Source organism: Falco biarmicus, chromosome 6, assembly GCF_023638135.1.
Source record: "Falco biarmicus isolate bFalBia1 chromosome 6, bFalBia1.pri, whole genome shotgun sequence".
NCBI classification, from domain to species: domain Eukaryota; kingdom Metazoa; phylum Chordata; class Aves; order Falconiformes; family Falconidae; genus Falco; species Falco biarmicus.
The window spans coordinates 25,413,596-25,434,041 of record NC_079293.1 but is presented as its reverse complement, the minus strand read 5'-3'; the positions used below and the strand labels follow the sequence as shown (position 1 = coordinate 25,434,041).

General features: G+C 43.7%; 2 protein-coding genes across 2 annotated transcripts; both read left to right on the top strand.

Annotated features, from left to right (window-relative positions):
- Positions 1–3,918: 3,918 nt before the first annotated feature.
- RNASEH1 (ribonuclease H1) lies at positions 3,919–18,882 on the top strand. The gene is made up of 10 exons (XM_056343131.1): positions 3,919–4,100; positions 4,183–4,307; positions 4,677–4,871; positions 5,422–5,521; positions 6,000–6,054; positions 7,122–7,206; positions 9,604–9,728; positions 11,833–14,677; positions 15,044–15,163; positions 18,689–18,882. The coding sequence occupies exons 1-8, from the start codon at positions 3,991–3,993 to the stop codon at positions 11,908–11,910; spliced, it is 873 nt and encodes a 290-aa protein (XP_056199106.1). The 5' UTR covers positions 3,919–3,990; the 3' UTR covers positions 11,911–14,677; positions 15,044–15,163; positions 18,689–18,882.
- Positions 14,547–20,089, top strand: ADI1 (acireductone dioxygenase 1). The gene is made up of 4 exons (XM_056343130.1): positions 14,547–14,677; positions 15,044–15,163; positions 16,753–16,932; positions 18,689–20,089. Exons 1-4 carry the CDS (start codon positions 14,558–14,560, stop codon positions 18,809–18,811), a joined length of 543 nt encoding a protein of 180 aa, XP_056199105.1. The 5' UTR covers positions 14,547–14,557; the 3' UTR covers positions 18,812–20,089.
- The last annotated feature ends 357 nt before the right edge of the window (positions 20,090–20,446 follow it).

Genomic DNA, 20,446 nt, shown 5'->3' with positions numbered 1-20,446 from the left:
TGAATAACCCTAAGAGCTGTCAACTTCAGGTTGTAGTACCACATTCACTATTACTATGTAACAGTGTGTGTAAAGTTTGCTACTTAAAAAAAATCCAGTAACTTCGGTTTGTAATACCACAGTCACTATTACTATGTAACAGTGTGTGTAAAGTTTGTTACTTAAAAAACCAGTAATGGAGTAATAAAATTCCTCTTGTGAACAAAACCCGGACAATCTAAACCACCTTAGCACCTGCAGAAGGCAGCCCATCATGTTTTCTAATGTTTGTGGACTTTTCCCTAAATTTATGATAGCTAGAAAAACAGATTGCTTAGTTCCCATTTTTCTCCAAAGTCACTGTTCTTCCCTTGCATGAATTCAAAGAATGGGAAAAACTGCCCAGCTCATACTGATGGTCAGGATTAGTATTTATAGAGATTTGAAATTAACTAAACAACAGCAGTGAGGATCTGATTGAAGAGTGAAATAAAGAAAGATAAGTAATCGTCTCAGCAGGCCAGTAGTCCGCATTGAGTTTGTACTGTGAAATCCTTTAGAAGAGAGAGAAAGAATAGGTGGAGTGCAAATGGATCAATATCAGACTGGTCAGAGTGCTAAGGAAGAAATAAAAATGCAATGTGACTACCTGCAGCTTCCCATCTCCATGCTGTTAGTGCTACTGAATAGACCAGGATGCTACGTAAGAGCAATGAGAGAAGGTGTAGAGACATATTTCCTTTCTGACATGCAACTGTGCATTAGGGAAAGGACACCGAGTGTTAAGATCTGTGTGGGCTTTACCCAATCAATAATGTCTGGTATCCAAAGAAGCTGACATGTTTTCAAGAATCACTGTGGAAGATAACTTCTTAAAAGAAGTTATGTAATTACGAAATCATATAATTGATATGGTTCTTACGCCATGCAGACTCAGAATGGGCAGTGTGAAGAAGTGGAAAGAATATGTTAGTCAGGTGTGTTGCAAGAGTATTCCAACAGCAGCAGGACAAGGCCTCATGATGCTATGAATAACATGATTTAATATAATAAGTGGAAGAAACAGAGACAGAAGGCAAGACTTGTCAGGGTCATAGGTAATTAGAATAGGAAGCAAAAATGAGTCTATTACTAGTTCACTTCTCTGAAAGAGGCTTGCATAACCACACCAAAGTTTGGATACCCACACCTGCAGTGGATTGTAGATAAAGGGACTGCCTAGTGACCTACCTACCTAAAAAGTCCGTTTTAAATAGGAAACTCTTGGTTCAGGTCACATCAGATTTTGCTTTAAAAGCTTATGTAGGGAACCACATTATGGTTAAACATGTTTCAAGCTAAATCAAAGAAGATTGAAATGCTTACCTAATGTATACACGCATTAATGTGGGACAAAGTAATCAGCTAACATTTACAGTGAGTTTAAGTGAAAAGGTCCTACAGACACATGCCCTTACTAAAATGATGAGTGTATTTTTTTGTCTACATATATTAAGCCCTATTTTTATTACAGACTGTCTGTTATAAATACAGAAAGACTACCAAGAAAATATGTTAATAAATTAATAAACAATTTTTAGTTGAGGGGTGGGGTGCGGGTAATGACACAGGACTCTTTATAAGCTGAATATGGGGACAGTGAAACACGGCTGAATTTATAGTGCAGTGTGTTGAGAGGAATGATCACCATCAGGCCATGCATGGCTCAGTGACCTCTCTCATTCAACATGGTGCCACCATGTTTCCACCACAACAGGGGGACTTGCTCTCCTCTCTTTTTCCTTAGCTGCTCATTCCCAATACGTCAGCTGTGGTAGCAAAAATGCTTGTGCAAGCTTTGGTTTGGCAAAACCTGACTAATTTGTATGTCTGATCAGCTTATTCTATGGTGGCTATGCAGGGTTACCATGTGCAACTGCGGCATTGATTACCAGTGCTAAATCATTTAAGAAACCCACTTAAAGTCCTATCCATGTATATATTTACGTTTATCTCTGTTCAGATGAGGAGAGCTTTTGTGACTGGACTCTTCAGCTTTGCAGGTGAGAACTAAATGGTTCACTTGTTGGTAAGCCTTTGCACTCATTTGTGGAACTGTGAGTTACAAAGCCTGAAACCCCTTCTCTGCCCCAGGCTGACTGAAAAACTCCACAAATCCACTAGTGCTACAGCAACCAGAGAGCCAGTACCATGAAGCAAGCACACAGGTATCACTTAGCCTAGTGGTGCTAAATGCCACAATAGTAAAAACACCAGCAGTCACATGAGGAAAGGGATCCATCTCTCCTCCCACTGCACCACAACAGCAAGGAAAAATCAACAACGGAGATGCAGCAGTAAAGGTAGGCAGGGCTGGCTGATTATACGCAGCCTCAGTTTTATCAACTGAGAGAAAAAGCAATCAAAGTGATGTGTATAGTACTCAGTGGACTTAAAAAAAAAATATTTTTTTAATTTGAATCTGAGCTCTGCATGTTGATCATGACAGCAGGAGTTACTGTTTAGTCCTTGCATGTAAATTGGATGTATGAATCTGTTCAACCAGAGAATTAATGAGTGTAACAAAAAAGTCTTTTCTTTCCCCATCAGTTACTGCTTGCTGGTTCTTTAGTATGCGTTGCCCAAAGAAGACTAAGTCTAACACGGATTTGTAAACCTGTAAGGAACAAGAAATCCATCTGCTACAGAAAAAGATAATTAAATGAAAAGCTAACCAAGAGCAATAAAATAAAAATATCACAGGCAGGAAGTAGTGAAAAGCCCAAGAGTCTCAGTGGAAACCTTTACAGAGATAATTAATGTAAATAATCTTGATCTGAGAAAATCAGGCATAAGCATTTTGTAAGTAAGAGTAATATGAAGTCTCATTAATATATTGGAAGAAGCAAGAAAAACACAGCAATTATATTCTGATATAACCCTGACCAAACTGTTTCTGCATTCTACCAAGGCCTGTCAAATGCATAAGCTCTTTCTGTTTTGTTTTGCTTTTTAGAGGTGTCATCCAACCGATATGAACAGTAACATTGCAACCATTTGCTGTTTTTGCAATGGAAGGCAAAATTAACGTCAGTGTTCTGCATTCTTGGCATTTTACTAGGCCACCCTTGTAAATCTGAATGCAACACACTATGGCTCTTGGCATCTTGAGGCTGGCTTTGTCGCAATAATGCCCATATTAGAGCTACAAGGAGAACCCAGCAACTGAAAATGCTGTAGCATGTATACATTGGGCTGTTTCTGGTAGCAGTCGTGCCTGTGCCCCCATCTGCTGTAGGTCGACCTCATCGGAAGCTCAGTGAAGGCACCCAGACGTCCTGGCTTTGGTCTCCAGGTACATGACAGTCCTGATATGAGGGTGTGCCACAGCAGCTTGCAGCTGGCAACAGTTTGAACCTTAATCTGCTCGGACAAGGTGGTTCTCATGACTTCACAGGCTGTTGCGGTACAAGGCTCAGCTGGAACGTGCTTACCAGGAGCCCTTGATTTAAACAGTGGGATGAGAATGAGCTCAACGACCTTCTTCAGCTCTAGACTTTTGGATGTACCAAACACGTTGTCTTGGTGCCATCTTCCAGTGACAGTCCCTCCTCGAGTGCTTGTCAAGCCGAGAAGGTCATGCAGGACGGTGCAGGTGGTGTACACCCTCCGTTTTCACACCAGTTGAGGACCAGGCGGCAGCGAGTGCTGCCGCAGGGCAGGGGCCAGTACCCGGGCCGGCGGGGGCAGCTTCGGCCCAGGCCACCCGTGGGGCCTCATTCACCTCTTCACTGAGGCCTTAAACTGCTGAGACCCCATCCATTTCGTGCCCACCCAAGCGCAATCTGATTCGGATGGCTTTTGTGGTGCTTTGGCCTCTCCCGCGGCCCGTAGGGAAGCCCCAGCGCGCCCCGCCTCCCGCGGCGGCACCACGCATGCGCGGGGGGGGGGGCCTGCGGCGGGGGTGTCCGGGCGGCGGCGGCGGCCGGGGGTGGGCCGAGGGCGCGGGTGGCGGCGGTGTTGCGCCGCGCCATGTTGCGGTGGCTGGTGACGGTGCTCAGTCACTCCTGTTTTGTCCCTAAGGGCGACAGCATGTTCTACGCGGTGCGCAAGGGGCGGCAGACGGGCGTGTACCGCACTTGGTGAGGGCCGCGGCCGGGGCAGCGCGGGGAGCCGCCGCCGGGCCGGCCCCGGGCCAGGCTCACCCCCGCCCCTGTGTTGCAGGGCGGAGTGCCAGGAGCAGGTGAACAAGTTCCCCTCCGCCAGCTTCAAGAAGTTCGCCACCGAGAAGGACGCCTGGGCCTTCGTACGCGCCGGCCTCCCGGGGCAGCAGCAGCCTGAGCCGGCAGGTAGCTGGGCCGTGTCGGCCTCCCCCGCCGCCTCCTGCCTGCCCGCGCCGCCGGGGCGGGAGGGAGGAGCGGCCTGCGGGGGGGACGGGGGTGCTTCTGTAGGGGCTCGGAGAACGTGCCTTGTGCCCTGCCCGTTTCAAGGGCTGTTACACATGTGTGTCTCCTTCAGTGTGATCTGGGATCACAAATGACTGCTTTGTGCTATAATATTTCTCGCAGAGTAGCTTGGGGTGGTGTCAGTTAACAGGTTAGTATTGCTAGTAGGTGGTAAGAAGTGTCTTCAGAAGCAGTCAGTCCAAATAGATCTTGTATGCAGTTGAACTTTTTATCTTTTTATCTTAATCTTTTGTTTGTTTGTTTGTTTGGAAGGGGCACACGGTTCTCCAGCTGTAGGGCAGGAAAGTGGTAGCCAAAGAGAGGAACCAGAAATAAATACCTTGTGCTGCAATACATGCAAAAGGCCGTATGAACAGTCTACAAACGAAGAACACGCTGCAAAGCGTGTAAAACATGAGGAAATATGCCCAGCACCAACAGTCAGTGAAGATAAATTTTCATATATGGGTGAGGTCTTCCATTATTCCTGTAATTCTGCTCAATTCTTTGCCCTCTTTCCATAAGTAAAAACGTGTAGTTATTAGAAAGCTTTTCAGGAGGTTTGTGTATGGCAGCATCAGGCCCAGCATAACGTAGCATCTTCTTAAAATGGACGTCTGCACCATAATGTATTTGTTCCCATTGTCTTTCTGTGTAATTTCTGTGATTTTATGTGGGTCTGGATTACAGACCATATTTAAATACAGAGATGTAGCTGGGAAGCTTTAAAGCTGGTAGAAGAAGACAGGAACCGTAATGAGAATATGGAACTTGGGGTAGAGGTGCTTCTTGAGGCTGACTAATTTGACACCAGTGAGAGTGTGAACCTGCAGTGGAACTTCAGGTGTTCTTCACTACTACTTTACATGGCTTCTGTAGTTAACTTCTTGAAGGGCTCTCTGGGGATTTTTCCCATTTTTGGGGATTAATCTGCTGGCAAACTTTTTTTTTTTTTGCTTAAAGAGTGTACATCCTTGAAAGAGTGGTTGAACAGCTACTTTTGGTAATTCTTTTGTAGGTGACTTTGCAGTTGTTTATACAGATGGTTGTTGCTCGGGTAATGGACGTAATAGGGCACGTGCTGGAATAGGTGTCTACTGGGGACCAGGACACCCTTTGTAAGTAGCTGAAAGGTTTGTTTTTTTTCTTTAATACATTATTGTTTATTTCGTGTGTGACTTGTAATACCAGCCTCCTTTTGAATATGAAACCCTGCTGTTGAGACTCATAAAGACAGTGCTATGAGACTAATGAGTTACTGAGGGGAAAAGATAAATCAGCTTCTCTGGGAGGTAAAAATGTGGGGAAAATCAACTGGAAATAATATTTTTAGGGGCTCAAGCTATAATTCAAGTGACGCAGAGAGCTTTAAAATAGGTGTAGGTCTGCACAGAAGACAAATAAAATTGCATACTGATGGCATGTCCAAATTTGCAGGTTGCACTATACTGGTGGAAGTTAGAGCTAGAGTATCTATTCATCCTCCTGTATGAAAAGAAAAGTAGCTCCCTTGCACTTGTTTTTCTGATATGTAGTCATTATACGCCATCCTGAATATCTGGGGTAGTTAATCTAGTATTCATTCCTTGGACACAGAAATACCAGTGAAAGACTTCCTGGACGGCAGACTAATCAAAGAGCAGAAATACATGTGAGTAGTTAATGTTCTAGAATGCTTCTGCATGTTAGACACTCCTGACTCTTTCAGCTGTGGCCTTCAGAAACTAGTTATGGAGCTGTGAGGGAAGTGCACAAAGCATCAGGGGTTATGACTTGAAACAAATCGTTCTCTTCACGTTTATTGACCTTTATGGGGTTTGAACAAGGTAGTTCACCTTGAGGATTTCCAAATATCATCAGGCCAAGTACAGCTGTTTAAAACAGCCTTGTGTTAGGAAAGCATGGTTCTCAAACCTATATGGTATCCTTTGCGTTGATATATGTGTCTCAGACCTTGGGGTGAGGGCTGCTGAGTAGCAGTTAAGAGGCTTCCATTTGTGAGTGGGGTCAGAGTATCATACTCCTTAGAGAACTATAACAAACAATTCTAGGCTCTCAGGAGTAACTTCTGTTACTTCTGAATTAAACTTCTGTTGGCAGCAGCAGCTTTAGTCTTCCCTTCTTGCCTCATTTAGTTCAGGTATTGCTGCTGTCTTACACTGTGTGTTCGGAGATGAACTGAAATGGGAATTGATCTGCTTAAAAAGTACAAGTAGTTCATTTTTGTGAGGCGTACAGGCAGAGTGATGGTGGTGTGCCAGAGTCAAACTGAAGAGCTTTTCAGCTCTACATCCAGACCCAGCCACTTCTCCCTCTTACTATGTATCATAACACCAAAAAAAGCAAAAACCTTTTGGGCTTTCCAAGCCCTTGGAACTAGTATGAATCTTTCTTGCTCAGAGTTACGGAGAAAATGCCTGAAATTTGGTGTGCAGTTGACAAAAGGCTTTGTTAGAAAATGGGGCAGAGAGCTACTCCTTCAGTACAGGGTTGAGTAGCAGAATGGTTTGGGGTTTTTTGCTGGTGAAGCTGAAGCGGCTAGTTGTTTGCTTGTTTCATTAAGGGGTCATCTGCATGCATAATTTTGGGAACCTCTCTTCTAAAGCACATTGATATTCATTGATGTCAAGATTATACTAATATTCTTTGTTAGTATCAGGTACTTTGCTGGTATTTTAATTGTTTGTGTTCAAAATCCTGTTCTGAACTGTTCTTAAGGCAGCCTGCAAAGCGATAGAGCAAGCTAAGAGTCAAAACATCAGGAAACTAATTATCTACACTGATAGCAAGTTCACTATTAATGGTAAGTTCATGATTTTTGTTTTCCTGATTCTTAAAGACACACTGTATGCTGTTTCAATACAGAAGACCTGCAGAACACACTGAGTCCCGGAGAGAGGAATATAGGAAAGAGAACATCTAACTTCAATACTTGTGACTGCTTGGGGAAAAACTTCAGAATATTACAGGGATCACCTGCTAACTGCATGAAATAGAAGTAGAGACAGAGTGCCTGTTACAGTAAAGGCCGACAGAAGTAGCTACAGGATTTTTGTCTTAAGGCATTCAGTAAGACACAAAGTCTATATAAAATGTTCATATATACTTTGTTAAGGATGTACTCGGGAAGGTACTTGGAAGTTGGTGTAGTAACCCTGTAGGTGTTTTGAATATACACATGAAGTACATTCAAGTTTCCTTACTTTTTACGTGTAGACTACACTTGAAGCTTTCACGTGCGCAGAGTATGTATTTAAAGTTTCACCTTCATCCGAAGATTTGGAAAATTAATTTTATTCCTTATTAAGACTTAATTTCTGAATAAAACTTCTTCCTCTTTCCCCAAGATCTTCAGGTTTTATTCCCATGATAATTTGGAACTACAGAAGTATGTTTTTTCTTTGTATTCCACATTTTTAGAAAGGGAGTGCATGTGTTTGCTGTTTCCAGATAATTTTTTTAAAAATAATATTAGACAAAAACTTAGTGCAACTCTTGATTGAAAATTAGATGAGTGCTTTCATGCTTTTTTTGTTTGGGGGTAGGGGTGGAATGTGAGTATTGTGTTCTTAGCATAACTTGTAATACTTGAGCGCTAACATTGGTAGTAATTATCTGTTTTGTTGCTTGTTATTAATAAAGCAAATAAATGCTTTGTATGTTACAAATCTGTATATCTTTTCCTCCAAATAAGTCATTCTGCATTCCAGAAGCCCCCTGATTTCTGAAAGTGCAGAAGTATGAAAGAAAGAGCATAATTTCTTTTTAACTTCTTCAGGTGGCTCATGTTTAAGACTTGAGTTAAGCAAAACTTACCTGGAAAAACTGATGTCACCTTGAGTAGCAATACCGTAGAAAGGACAGAAGGCTACTGAGTAGGGGCGAGTGACTGCTAGTCAAGGAAGGAGTATGAGCTGTCATTTGCTGCTTGTTTCAAATTGTTAGCTTGCGTGTGCGTGAGAGATGTTCTGTCCAGATGGGAAAAGTATCAAGGACTTGTGCTCTGTCCTCCTGATTCTAGCTCGTAAGTTGAGGAAGGGACAGTAAATGTTATGAAACAACCTAAAGGAATTCTCCATTGCTTCTCCCTAAGGATTATCTCCTAAATCTCTCGTTTGAGTAGCTTATTTTCCCCAAAAGATTTAGATATAGCACTTCCTATAGGTGCAGAATGTGTGTGGTTTTTTGTGTTATTTTTCTTGTTGTTTTTTTATTTTAGTTTTTGATAGAAGCATTCTATCTTTTCTATTCTATTCTTTTTGCTTTGTGGGAGAAAAATGTATACCATCTTGTCTGTTATGAAGGAGAGAAAGTTGCTGTGTGAGATAAAATTCCTGTTAAACCTAAGACTTAAGTATGAGGAAGGAAAAGAAAAATCTGTAGGTGCAATGTCTTAGTCTTTGCTTTTGCTTGCAGTTTGCTCTTGCATTTTGGGTCACTGAGGTGCAGGATCCACTCTTGCTTAATGGAAGTTATTTTGTGAATGTGTCTAGGAGTTATTTTTTTAAATACCAGAGAAGGATTGCAGTTAAGCATAAATGGATGTGGTTTGGTTTTTAGGAAGTTTTGTGTGCAAGATCAATGATTCTCTACTTGGTTTGGGTCTGTTTGTTATGAAAGCATTAAGGATGTCTTACATTGTTGACACTGGCAAAGATATTAAAAAAATAATATATCCTTATTTAAGGAGTAATGTAGTAAATTTTCTGGCCAGCAAAGGATGGCCAGAATATTAAATCTTGTTCTGTAGAAATTTGCTTATGTGGTCCTTCTCAGAAGGATTCTGTTCAGTGTGCAGAGGCTGTAAGACAGGTGGCCATCCGTTTTTTCCTGTAGTATGTGTGTCTCCTCAGTTTCTCAAGACAAAGCTGTAGATTTGTTTCTAGCTTACTGTACCATCAGGCAAATCCTTAGCTTCCGTTTATTGAAGTTTATGTCTGTATTTTGCGTGTAATGCTTATATAAGATTGTAGACTTTAAATACCTGTTCAGGAAAACATGGTTGGGTAATTCAAGTAACAATGGAAAAATACAGTTCTTAAAGACAGTAGGGGAGAACCAAACAAGAATATCTTGTGTCTCTGGTTCTTTCCCTGAGACTTTGTATAGAGTTAATGTCTTATTAAAAGGCTGTTTGCTGCATCTTGATCCGTACTGGCTTCTCTAATAGCATTTTTATGATGATGCTCCCTTTGTGTAGGTATTACGAGCTGGGTTGACAACTGGAAAACAAATGGCTGGAGAACAAGTTCAGGTGGAAGTGTAATAAATAAAGAAGACTTTGAAAGACTTGATAATCTATCAAAAGACATAGAAATTCAGTGGGTAAGCACCGCATTTCTATTCTTAATGACATCTAAAACATGCTTCTTGTAAAAACTTCCATGTATGACCATAATTAAGAATTCGATAAAGCATAGTATTGCCTATCCCCAAGTAAAACTGTAAGTACAGAGAAGTTGCTTGTTTTATTTAAAGCAAGTAAGCAGCATAACCTGGCCTCTTGGAACCAGTGTTTTATTTATTAAAATGCATGTTTATATTCGTTTTCTGTCTCTCGTTACTACTTAAAAAATGCCTGCCATAATTATTTTTAGTTCATGAGTACTGTTAGTAGGTGAAGTTTCTGTTCTTGGAAATCTAACCTGTCTTTTTGAGTCATAGGTGAATTTCTGGATTTGCTTTTCAGAATTCCTTAGGTGCTGGTTTGTTGGTGTAACTTAATCATATAAGTGTCTTTAAACTGGGAAAACTAAGGGAGCATAACCCCAAATAAACTAACTCTAGTTTTCTGTACCTTAACTGTGTTTTTTCCAAGAATACTGGGCACAGAAAAGTCTTTAAAGTACCCGTTTGTAAGTGTTAAATTGTTTTGCTGTCCAGCAAAGAAGTAAAACAGCTTCTGTACAAGTATTCCTGGGAAAATTTAGTTTTCTGTAAACTTGAACATCAGTGCTAAACATTGTAGGGGATATCTTCCCTCCTCCCCTCCTTCTAAATTTTACTTTAATTGTGGTATAAGACTTCTGATTATAGAAATAAATCTCTGTACCATTGGCTTTGTGGGTGCTAATAGCATGTTTACTGGGCTTCTGTCTTTACAACACAGAAGACAGGATGATGTAGCTCTTTAATACGCGCTTTTTCTATGGTAAATCTATTGCAGGTATTCTTCCATTCGTGTTCCTTTGTGTTTTCAGAGTTGGCGACTCCAATTTGAAGGCTGACTAGATCTTACATAACTATTCCTTTTTTTTTAAGGAGCAGAAAGTGTAAAAACTGAAAACTAAGACCAAAGTTCAGCTGTCCTTAGAGTATTTTACATAATAATAAAAAAATGTTGCTTTATACACACTTCTTACACCTGGATCTCTTAAACTTCGGAAGATTTTTATTTCAGGAGGAGCAATGTATGCGTATGCTTTTAGTATGGTAATCCTCCTGCTGAGGTGTGGCATCCTCCAAGGGCTGCAGGTGGATGGCTATCTGCTCCAGGCTGCAGGGGAATCTCTGCTCTGGTGCCTGGAGCACCTCCTGCCCTCCTTCTGCACTGACCTGGGGGGCTGCAGGGCTGTTGCTCTCACATGCTCAAATTCACTCCTGCTGTGCAGCATTTTTACCCTTTCTTAAATACAATACCACAGAGCTTTGCTGATAGGCTCAGCTGTGTCCTGCAGCAGGTACACTGGAGCTGGCTGTCTCTGATGTGGGGGCAGCCCCTGGTGTTCTCTTACAGAGGCTATCCCTACAGCCCCCCACCTGGTACTAAAATCTTGCTGGGTAAACCTAATAGTCTCGCACACATCTCACGCTTGTCCCCCTCAGATGTTGTCAGATAGCAAGCTTCATTTTCTTTCTCTCCTTCCTCCCACACACTCGTCCACCATTACTTCTGACAAGGATGGGCTTAGGATTGAAGGTGTTTTCAGTTCCTAACTGGAGGATGGACAGGGCTGAAAATAGAGAGGTTCTTTTCAGTTTCTGTATCCTAAGTGAGTGCTGTAATCACCAAGGCTGTTAATGGCATAGAGGTCTCTGGCTTTCCGGGAAAAGATTAACTTCATTTGAGCACTGAATGCAGATAGTTTTTTCCCTCTTTTCTGAAAGTGGGAACCTTGAGTTGGAGCTGTTGTCTGCATGTCTTAAAGGCTAGCCTAGGTTAGGTGGACCTTATCCAGTTTACTGCTTCCCATAAAGATGATTTTCACAATTTGGCAAGACTTTCCTAGAGTAAGGGAGTCTGTGAACGTTCCTGGAAGGAACAGGTAAGGACTAAATGTGAGGAGGGGGCCTCCAAGGAGGGGGTGCTGCACTACTGTGAATGAAAGGGTATTGTGTGATCAAATTTCATGTGTGTACTTTTTTCTTGACGTTTTTTATTATTACTATTTTTTTCATCTCTAATACTGCTATACCTTTGTCCTAACAGATGCATGTTCCTGGTCATGCTGGCTTCCACGGAAATGAAGAAGCTGATAGACTAGCAAGAGAAGGAGCTAGTAAATAAAGTCCTGACATACTGGGACTAGAGATTGTTGCAGCAGGAGGAAAAGAACTAATATCACAAAGTTGGACTTTGAACTATACTTCTTTCTGGCCTGAAGTGTTAAATATACCAAATTCTGGGAGAAAAAAAACCCACATTTTTTTCTATAGTTTTACAGTCGAGTCAATATTTAGTTGATGGTATCAAGTGTTTGGTTTTTCTCATCTTGCTGAAGGGCTGCAGTCAGTGTTTTTAGCTGTCTTCTAGATTCAGCATAAAGACAGACATCTGAAGAAGTAATATTAAATCTTTATCCTGAGTGTTCTGTATCTTACTTTTAGTGAAATAAATTATATATATTTTTTTTTTTGTACAGAGGTATATATTAGCAGCCCAGAGTGGGTGGAGGCAGGGGGACTTTGGGGTGGTTGGTTTGGCAAGAGGTCGGTGACCTGACACGGAGGTGTTCATTAATATGCTTTGTGTTCTGGTACTAGCAATAACTGCTGTACAGATGGGCTTGTGACACTCACCTGTGCCTCACAGTATCATCGGTTACAACATCCAGAGATTTCTTTGTAATGTTGCTTACTTTATAAGGTAGCATAAACAAACTGAAAATCCAGATCACAAGAAATCTTGAACAATTAATTTTTACTGATCTCCTCTCTATCTGCTTAATGTCCAAGCTTTTTGTTTGTGGCTTCCTGTTTCCATTAAGTAACATGTTTTTATGCATACTGGTTCTCATTAGCATTGTTAGTTCCTCTTCAGTGTTGTCCCAAAGGTAGTTTTATCTGAAATGGAACAAGATCTCCAGATCTTCTGGATGTCAAGTGTATGACTTCATTTTTTCCAGTCAATGATGAGATTAACGGAATGACTAATGTGCACTTGAGTTAGAGAGCAATTACCAGTAATCAACATAGTTTTATTTTCTATGTATGTATACGGGAGGAGCAAACGGGTTTGGTACATTGTCAACTTTTGTAAGGTACCCTCACCACTGGATAGTAGAACTTAAGCTAGAAGGCACTGATTATTTTTATTTTAAAAAAATTTGTGCAAAGGAGTATGCAGCATGATAGAGCGGCTGAAGCTTGAGTCCTTAACAGTTCTCATGCGTTATAACCTCTTTACTGTGGCGAAGTAAGAGGTTTTTAATGTATTTAGTCACGTGAATAGCTATGGAATGAGGAAACTAGCGAGCTATTGGTTAATAGACAAGTGAGGTTTTTTTTCAGTCATCCAAAACTGCACAGTGAAGCTTGTCTGGGGTGAGGTAGTGCACTGATCAGTTTGCCTTCTGCTTCGTTTGTATGTGTGCACAGTGTCACCCATTTTGTTTATTTTAGAAGTTTACCTTGAAGGAAAACATCCCATCCCTGATCAGATCTCTAGTTGAGGCAGAACAGTGTGGCAAATAATGTACTGAAGAGGTGACATCTAATAATGTTACCTATTGTACGTGTCCAGTTAAACATGTAGATCCTACTAACTATATGGAAATCTGTATTTTTTTGAAGCAGCAGCTTTGGAAAAAGGCGTGGATAATGGTGAGTAAATCATAACATCAGTGAATTTAAGTAGATTTACTACCTGAAACTACTAGGTAGATTGTAATAGGGAGTCTTAATAGGGAAGAGTTTTATTTTCATTTGATACCAATGTTTAACATTCTTACTCTGGAAATTCAGGATAAAAGAGGAAAGTTGTGAGGTTAAGGCTGATTAAAGGATGGAAAGCAAGTACTGTTTCTCAATGGGACTTAGCAGGGGCTTGAGGACCCACAGAGGGTGTTGGCGGTTCAAGTCATTCTTTTCAGGGAACTGAAACTTCAGGAGGCTATTGGCGTTCAGCAGCCGTGACACTCACTGGGTAGGCATTGAACTTCTGGCTGGATTTGGATGTGCTTCTAAAAATGTGGACAAATACCAGCATTAGACCAGCTTACCTGTAATGTTACAGGACTTGCAATTACATGCTGCCCGGAATTGTAACCAGTAGTGCTTATACGTGAGTACTGTGCATTAAAGGGATCTGGTACCATTTCTGAGAATCTGGGATAGAGTGGTTAAGGATTTTGGTATGTGTAAAACTGTTCAGGAAGAAAAATATTGAAAGAGAGGTTGTTGGGTTTTTTCTTGGTTGTTTCTCAGTCATTACATCACGTTTAGCTGATAAGCCAATGGTTTATTTACCATATAGAACAGTAAAACTGTAGAATCTCAGAACTGCGGAGGCTGGAGGGAATACTGGAGGGAATGCTGGAGTGCATCTTCTCCACCCCAGCTCGGGATGCGAGGATCTCTGTATGGAGACAACACGCGCGCTCAGGACAGGGTGCCTTACTGCTTTCGTGTCCCCCCCGGCCCAGTTCCTCTTTGTTTGTACGGGCGCTGGGGTGGCGGTGCGGCGCTGGGGCTCGGACAAGCTGAAGCAGCCCGGGCGGGGCGCGCGGGGCGGGCAGGCGGCTGCCCCTGGCCTGCGGCAACCGGGCTGGGGGGGGCGGGGAGCCGCGGGGCCCCGAGCGAGAGCGGGGCCCGCTGCCGGTTGCCGGTCGCGCCCCTTCAAGGCTCGCCGTGGGGTGGCGGTGCGGGGCCGCCTCGCTCCCTGCCCCGGCCCCTCCGCCCGCCGGGGCGGGCCGCTCCCTCCCGCCCGGCCCGCCATGGTGCAGGCCTGGTACATGGACGAGTCCCCGGAGGACCAGCGGGCGCCTCACCGGCTGCGGCCCAACCGCGCCGTCAGCCTGGAGCAGCTGCGCCGCCTCGGCGTCGTCTACCGCAAAGTGCGTGAGAGGGGGCGGGAAGGCGGCCCGGCGCTGGCGGGGGCCGTGCGGGGCCCGCGGGCGGTGGCGCCTCAGGCCGGCCCCGGCAGCCGGCGGGACCGGGAGAGCCTTTAGCAGGGCGGCGGGGCCGGCCGCAGGAGCGGTGCCGGCTGGGGAGGGCCGGGCGCACGCTCGGGTGCCGCCGCTGGTGGGCCGGGGCCCCTAGGGCGGCCGGCTCGGCTGTCCCCGCGGCCGCCTGCCCTCCGACGGGCCTGGCAGCTGGCGTTCGCCCCCTTGGCGTCCCGAATGCGCCTGAAGCGGTTGTGGCTGAACGCTTTTTTAAAAATTTTTTCACCACCCCCACCTTCCCCCCCGCCTGTGTTTCAGTTGGACGCTGATAACTATGAGAGTGATCCCTGTCTGAAAGAGATTCGGAGAGCAGAAAATTACTCTTGGATGGATATAATAACCATACATAAAGACAGGCTTCCCAATTATGAGGAGAAGGTATGTGAGCTTTCGCTTTCCCCGAGGATTTGTGTGCTGGAGCTTGCCGCTAGAGTGTGCGGCCGGCTTCCTCACACCTGCACGCCCTGGGCAGGGTGCAGGCGTGGGATTTCCAGGGGTAAAATACAGCCTGTACTGAAGTCCTTTACATAAAGAAAGCAGTTTTGGTATTATTTTAAAAATAGCAGAGGCCTTTTGCTTCTGTTAGATTGCCTTCAAAGGTTTTAAGAATAGCTTCCATCCCTGCGTCATTTCAAAACTAAGTTTCTTACCAGCAGAGCCCTGCCAGTACTGACCTGTCCTCGGAGAGCCTCCTGGGGTGAAGGCAGGTGGCTGCCAGCTGGGCATGGGCTTTGAAGGCTGAAACATCCTAATGGCTGTTTGCAAAATACGTCTTTTCGAAATGAATGTTAACCTGGTGGAATCAGAGGGATACGTTCCCTGTGCAAGAAGACTTTTTTTACCTTGGGAAGCTGGTGCTTTGGCTGTTTCGTAAGAGCCGAATGTGAGTGGTGCCAGGCTGTCAGATGAACCTCCTAGAAGGAACTTTCTCCTTCCGGCCTCCAAGTGCTGGCATGCTGCTCTGACCTGACAACAACAACCCAGTGACACTGCCGTATTTTCATTAAATTTGCATGCATCAGCTTGTTTTAAGCTCATGGTGTTAATACCAGTTTTAAATTGATGAGAAGGTGAATTAGGTAGTGGCTCAGGTTGCCTGGGTAGGCTCTACCTGATGCAAAGGCAGGCCGTTACAGAGAGGGCATATGGACTTGTGCTCGCCTTGCCATGCTGGATCAGTACAGGCTGAGGGACACCAGCGCTGGTGTGGCTGAACAGCATCCAGACCTGAGCAGGTAATGGTACCTGGCATTGCACTGCTCTCTGTGCGCTAACATGGTCAGCTCTCTGTTAACTGAACCTTTAAAGCATGTTTTGTTCTGTGCTGTGAAATGAACAAAGCATTCACCATTCCAGGAAAAATGAGAATGTTGCTGCTGCTGCCCTGGGAGAGAGTCTGGAGCTGGGGCTCACTCTGGGGGCAGGCGTGACATCCTGCTTACATCAGATTGCCGTAGATGGGCCGTGTTTGTCAATAACTGCATTTTCTCATACAGTTGTAGTCGCCTGTGCAGCTAATTGAGCCTTACAACAGTGTAAAAGAGGGGGGATAATCTGTAGCTCTGTTTGCATTTTTTTTTCATGTCAGGAAAATAACAGGCACAAAATGGTCAAACTGAACAACCGCAAGGACCAAATCCTGCGGTGGAAAGCTTTATCCACCTCTCTCTCAAACGGATGTAAGCATTACTGTTATTCAGAGACTGGTTATGTGCAGCTATAGCTGCTGTTTCTTGTCAGTGAAATTCTTGTCTTCCAAAGGCAATGTGGCAGCCTGCTTCGAAGTGTCCTGAGACAGGGTCTGGCTGGCTGGATTGGCCGTTTTAACCACGTTGGTCTCATCTGTTAGTTAAATCGCTGCGCAGCTACCCTGTGAAAGCCTTTGTCTGCTTTACCACGTATTTCTACCAGACCTCTTTGCAGTTTTTCTGTGTTCAGTAGTTTTAAGATACGCTTGCTATTCCTAGATAAAAACATTTTATGAAGAACATTTACACCTAGACGATGAAATTCGCTACATCTTAGATGGATCTGGCTATTTTGATGTTCGAGATAAGGATGACAAATGGATCCGGATTTTCATGGAAAAAGGAGACATGATAACCCTCCCTGCTGGCATCTATCACCGATTTACACTGGATGAGAACGTATGTTGTTACAGATTACCGTAAATTTTGATGACAAATCCATGTGAGTGTATAGCACACTACTAACTACATGCCCAGAGACTTGCAGTTCATTAGCAAAATATATTAAATATGAAGCAGGAATATGAAAAATACTAAATAATTCACAGCATCTGAACCTTTCATCTCCAGGTCACAAATCCATATTCCTCTCGTCAGCTGTGACTGCAAGTCATTACCACGTGATAGCTGTAGCATATCTTATGTGACAGCGGCATGAGAGCCAAGCCCTGCGGCTGTCCCTCCCACAATGGCCCCTGCTGTTAGTTGAGGTAGAGATGGTGCAGACAGATCCTTCTGTGTTGCCTTGTTGTGTATCTTGTGTATGTTGTGGCACAGACAGAGCATACCTGTGTCCAGCAGTGGCATTTTTCGTAAGTGCTAAATTCACCTTCAGGGAAAGAAGGATTTAGGGGTCCAGAGCCACTACTTGCAGCTAGTGTGTGCTAGGCTGGATGCTGGCTTCACAGGAGCTGACCTGCTTTCAGAGGGGGTTCTTGGCAAAGGGACAGTGAGGTTGGCACATGTGGTCCTGATCTGTGTCTTTCCTTGTGGGCTTTTATAAATACATTTGTAACCTCAGCATTACCCCTGGAAAATGGGGAAATGTGTGCTGCCTCCTGTGTGGCAAAATCCCATCTCTGACGTAGACATGAGAACGGTATAATTTTGAATCAGCTGTCTAGATAACAGTTATCATATATGTAAAAAAGGGAGATACTGCTTTGGTGAAAAACCTGACTTCTCACGTCTGCATTTTGAGATCCACAGTGAATCATCTACAATTATTAGTTTAACGCATTGTCTTTACACAGACAAAAACGTCAGGGGTTGTAGGCTGAATCCACAAGAAGTCTTAAATGTTCATCCACTTCAGGAATTTTAGTCTAGAAGTAAATCTTCAAAAGTAAATTCTTGAGCTGCTTCTAGACCCTTGCATTTTGCAGCTAAGTTCTTTGGGTACCTAACTCAATTCTTGACGTTGCTGAGCGCCTGGGTGCAAGATAAGCACTTAGCATTGTTTACAAAATAGGTAGGGTCTAAATCTCTAGCGCAGTGGACAGGAGTGGAGAGTTCCCCGTAATTCGGTGGCTGGAGCACTTCCGCAGGACATAAAATCCCATTTTCTGCTGCCACAGCTGTACCTCATACCTGGTATACTTTTGGTTAGCTGGTGGCAGGGGCTGTTGCTTTTCCCGTTGGAATCTGGAGACTTTTCACTTCCTGTAGCATTAATTCTTGGCTAGTTTATCCACCCTCCATTCAGTTTTTATGGCTTTCACTTTGAAGCTTCTGTTCTTCCTCAAAAGCATTGTGTAGCCACCTTGGGTATTCTGATTGCTGTTGTTTAACTAAGCAAGTAGGATTTAGATGCTGCATTGCTCAGTATGGCACTGGGGATCCAGTACAAAAGATTTGCATGAGACAGGATTTTTTTTGTTTCTTTGAAAAAGGGAAAAATACTGTCTCTGCCTGACCTGGAGGCACTGGTTATGGCACAATATGTCACTGCGTAGGTGCAAAATATCCCACTGCAGTGGCTGGGAAGTAGGAACAACAGCACAGCAGTGTAGTTTTCTGGAACACATGAGGCTTTCAGTCCATCTTGAAATGGTTTGAAAAATTTCTGCAGAAATACAAATGAAACATTAACTTCAGAATCAAGATTCCGTGGAAAGGATCTCTAAATTACTTGTCACTTCTTGTTCTTTGGCAGAATTACGTGAAGGCAATGAGACTATTCGTTGGAGAACCCGTCTGGACAGCATACAACAGGCCAGCTGATGACTTTCCTGCTCGGAAACAGTATATGAAGTTTTTAGCTGAAGAAGCACAGTAATGGTGTCCTAAGACCTGACAAGTGGAACACCCTGAAGGCCTGTCAAAATAAATGTGATGGGTGGCTTTTCACCGATAGACGACTTCTTTTTACATATGCAATTGGAATCACAGAGTCATAGGAAAATTTAAGTTGAAAGCTCATTTGAAGGTCATGTAGTCCAACCCCCTGCAAAGTACCAGGACAACTTTAAAGCCAGGCCAAGTTGCTCAAGTCCTTGCCTTGAGGTTTGGAAACTCCGCTGGTGGAGGTTCCACTGGGCACCTGTTCCAGCACTTAGCTGATGTCATGGGCAAGGATTTGTGTCTGGCTCTGTCTTCTCCACAGTCCCTTCTCTAGTGGGAACCTAGTACGTCTCCTCTCAGCCTTCTGTTCTCCAGGCTAGACAAACCAGTGCCCTTAGCTGGGCTCTGTTCTGTTAAGCAAGATGTTCAGCACATTTTGTCCTGGTGTTGAACTGCGGAGTGTTACTTATAACCACCTGACAGCTAGACTTGAACCATTGACTGTTCTGAGCCCAATGGTCCAGAAGTTTTTTGCCCATCTTGTAGTTCACATACTCAGTTCGGCTACAAGGCTACTTACTGTGGGACACACTATTGAAAGCCTCGCTGCGGTCAAGGTGAAAAACATCTGCTGTTTCCCTTCTGCCAGTGCCAGTCATTGTCACTTGGTTGGCAGTCAGGATGGTCAGGGAGAACGTGCCTTTGGTAAATCAGTGTTGACTGGTTGCTCCCCATCACCTGGTGTTTCATGTGCCTGGAACAGCTTGCGTAACAGCTTACTCTGTACTTCTCCTGGGGACTGAAGTGAGGCTGACCAGCCTGTAGTTTCCCAGATCTTCCTGCCTTTTTGAAGGTGGCAGTATCATTTGCCTTTTTCTGCTCAAAAAGGTTTTCTTGATCTCTGTGACTTTTCAAAGATGCCAACAGCCTTGCAGCGACATTAGCTAGTTGCATTTACAGTTGCTCAGGAATCCATTTTCTAACCTTTATTTCCTTGATATTTCTGGCAGGTAGAATTGGGAGAGGTGGGCTACATGAATATTCATTCTGCTCTGAATCCATGCTAATGAACTATGTAGGATTCTGTTTTTAATTCAAGAAAATAAACCCTGCTTCAGTCTTGTCTAAAAATGTTCATAAGATAAATTTGCATAATCGGCATTTTAGTATGCAGCTTCCCAAGTTCTGCCCTGGTACATAAAGCTGTGGGTTTCTCTCAGTAAAATACAGCAATTTGCTCTTGTGATTTATTAATAAAATTACTTTGACTTGTGTGGTTTTTTCCCTTGTGCTGACATTAAGGACACATTGAACAGCAGTGTTACTGTAGTTGTCAGTCAGCTTTTGTTCCTTGTGCTGCTACTGGTTTGTTCTGTAACGTGGGACAAATAATTAACTGTGTGCCTCAGTTTCTTTAGCTATGGGATGGAGAAGAGCAGACTTAGACGCTCTGATCCAGTTTTCAGTAAATGCCTTGAGGATATGCAGGAGATGTAGCCCCTCAGCAATGGGCTCCGAAGCGTTTTGGTAGGAATTTGCTCTTTACAATGGCAAATTGTGTCAGCTGGGCAGATACACTTACTGCTTGCTCCAGCTGTCAGTGGATGATGAGAGCACGGGCTCTGCTGGC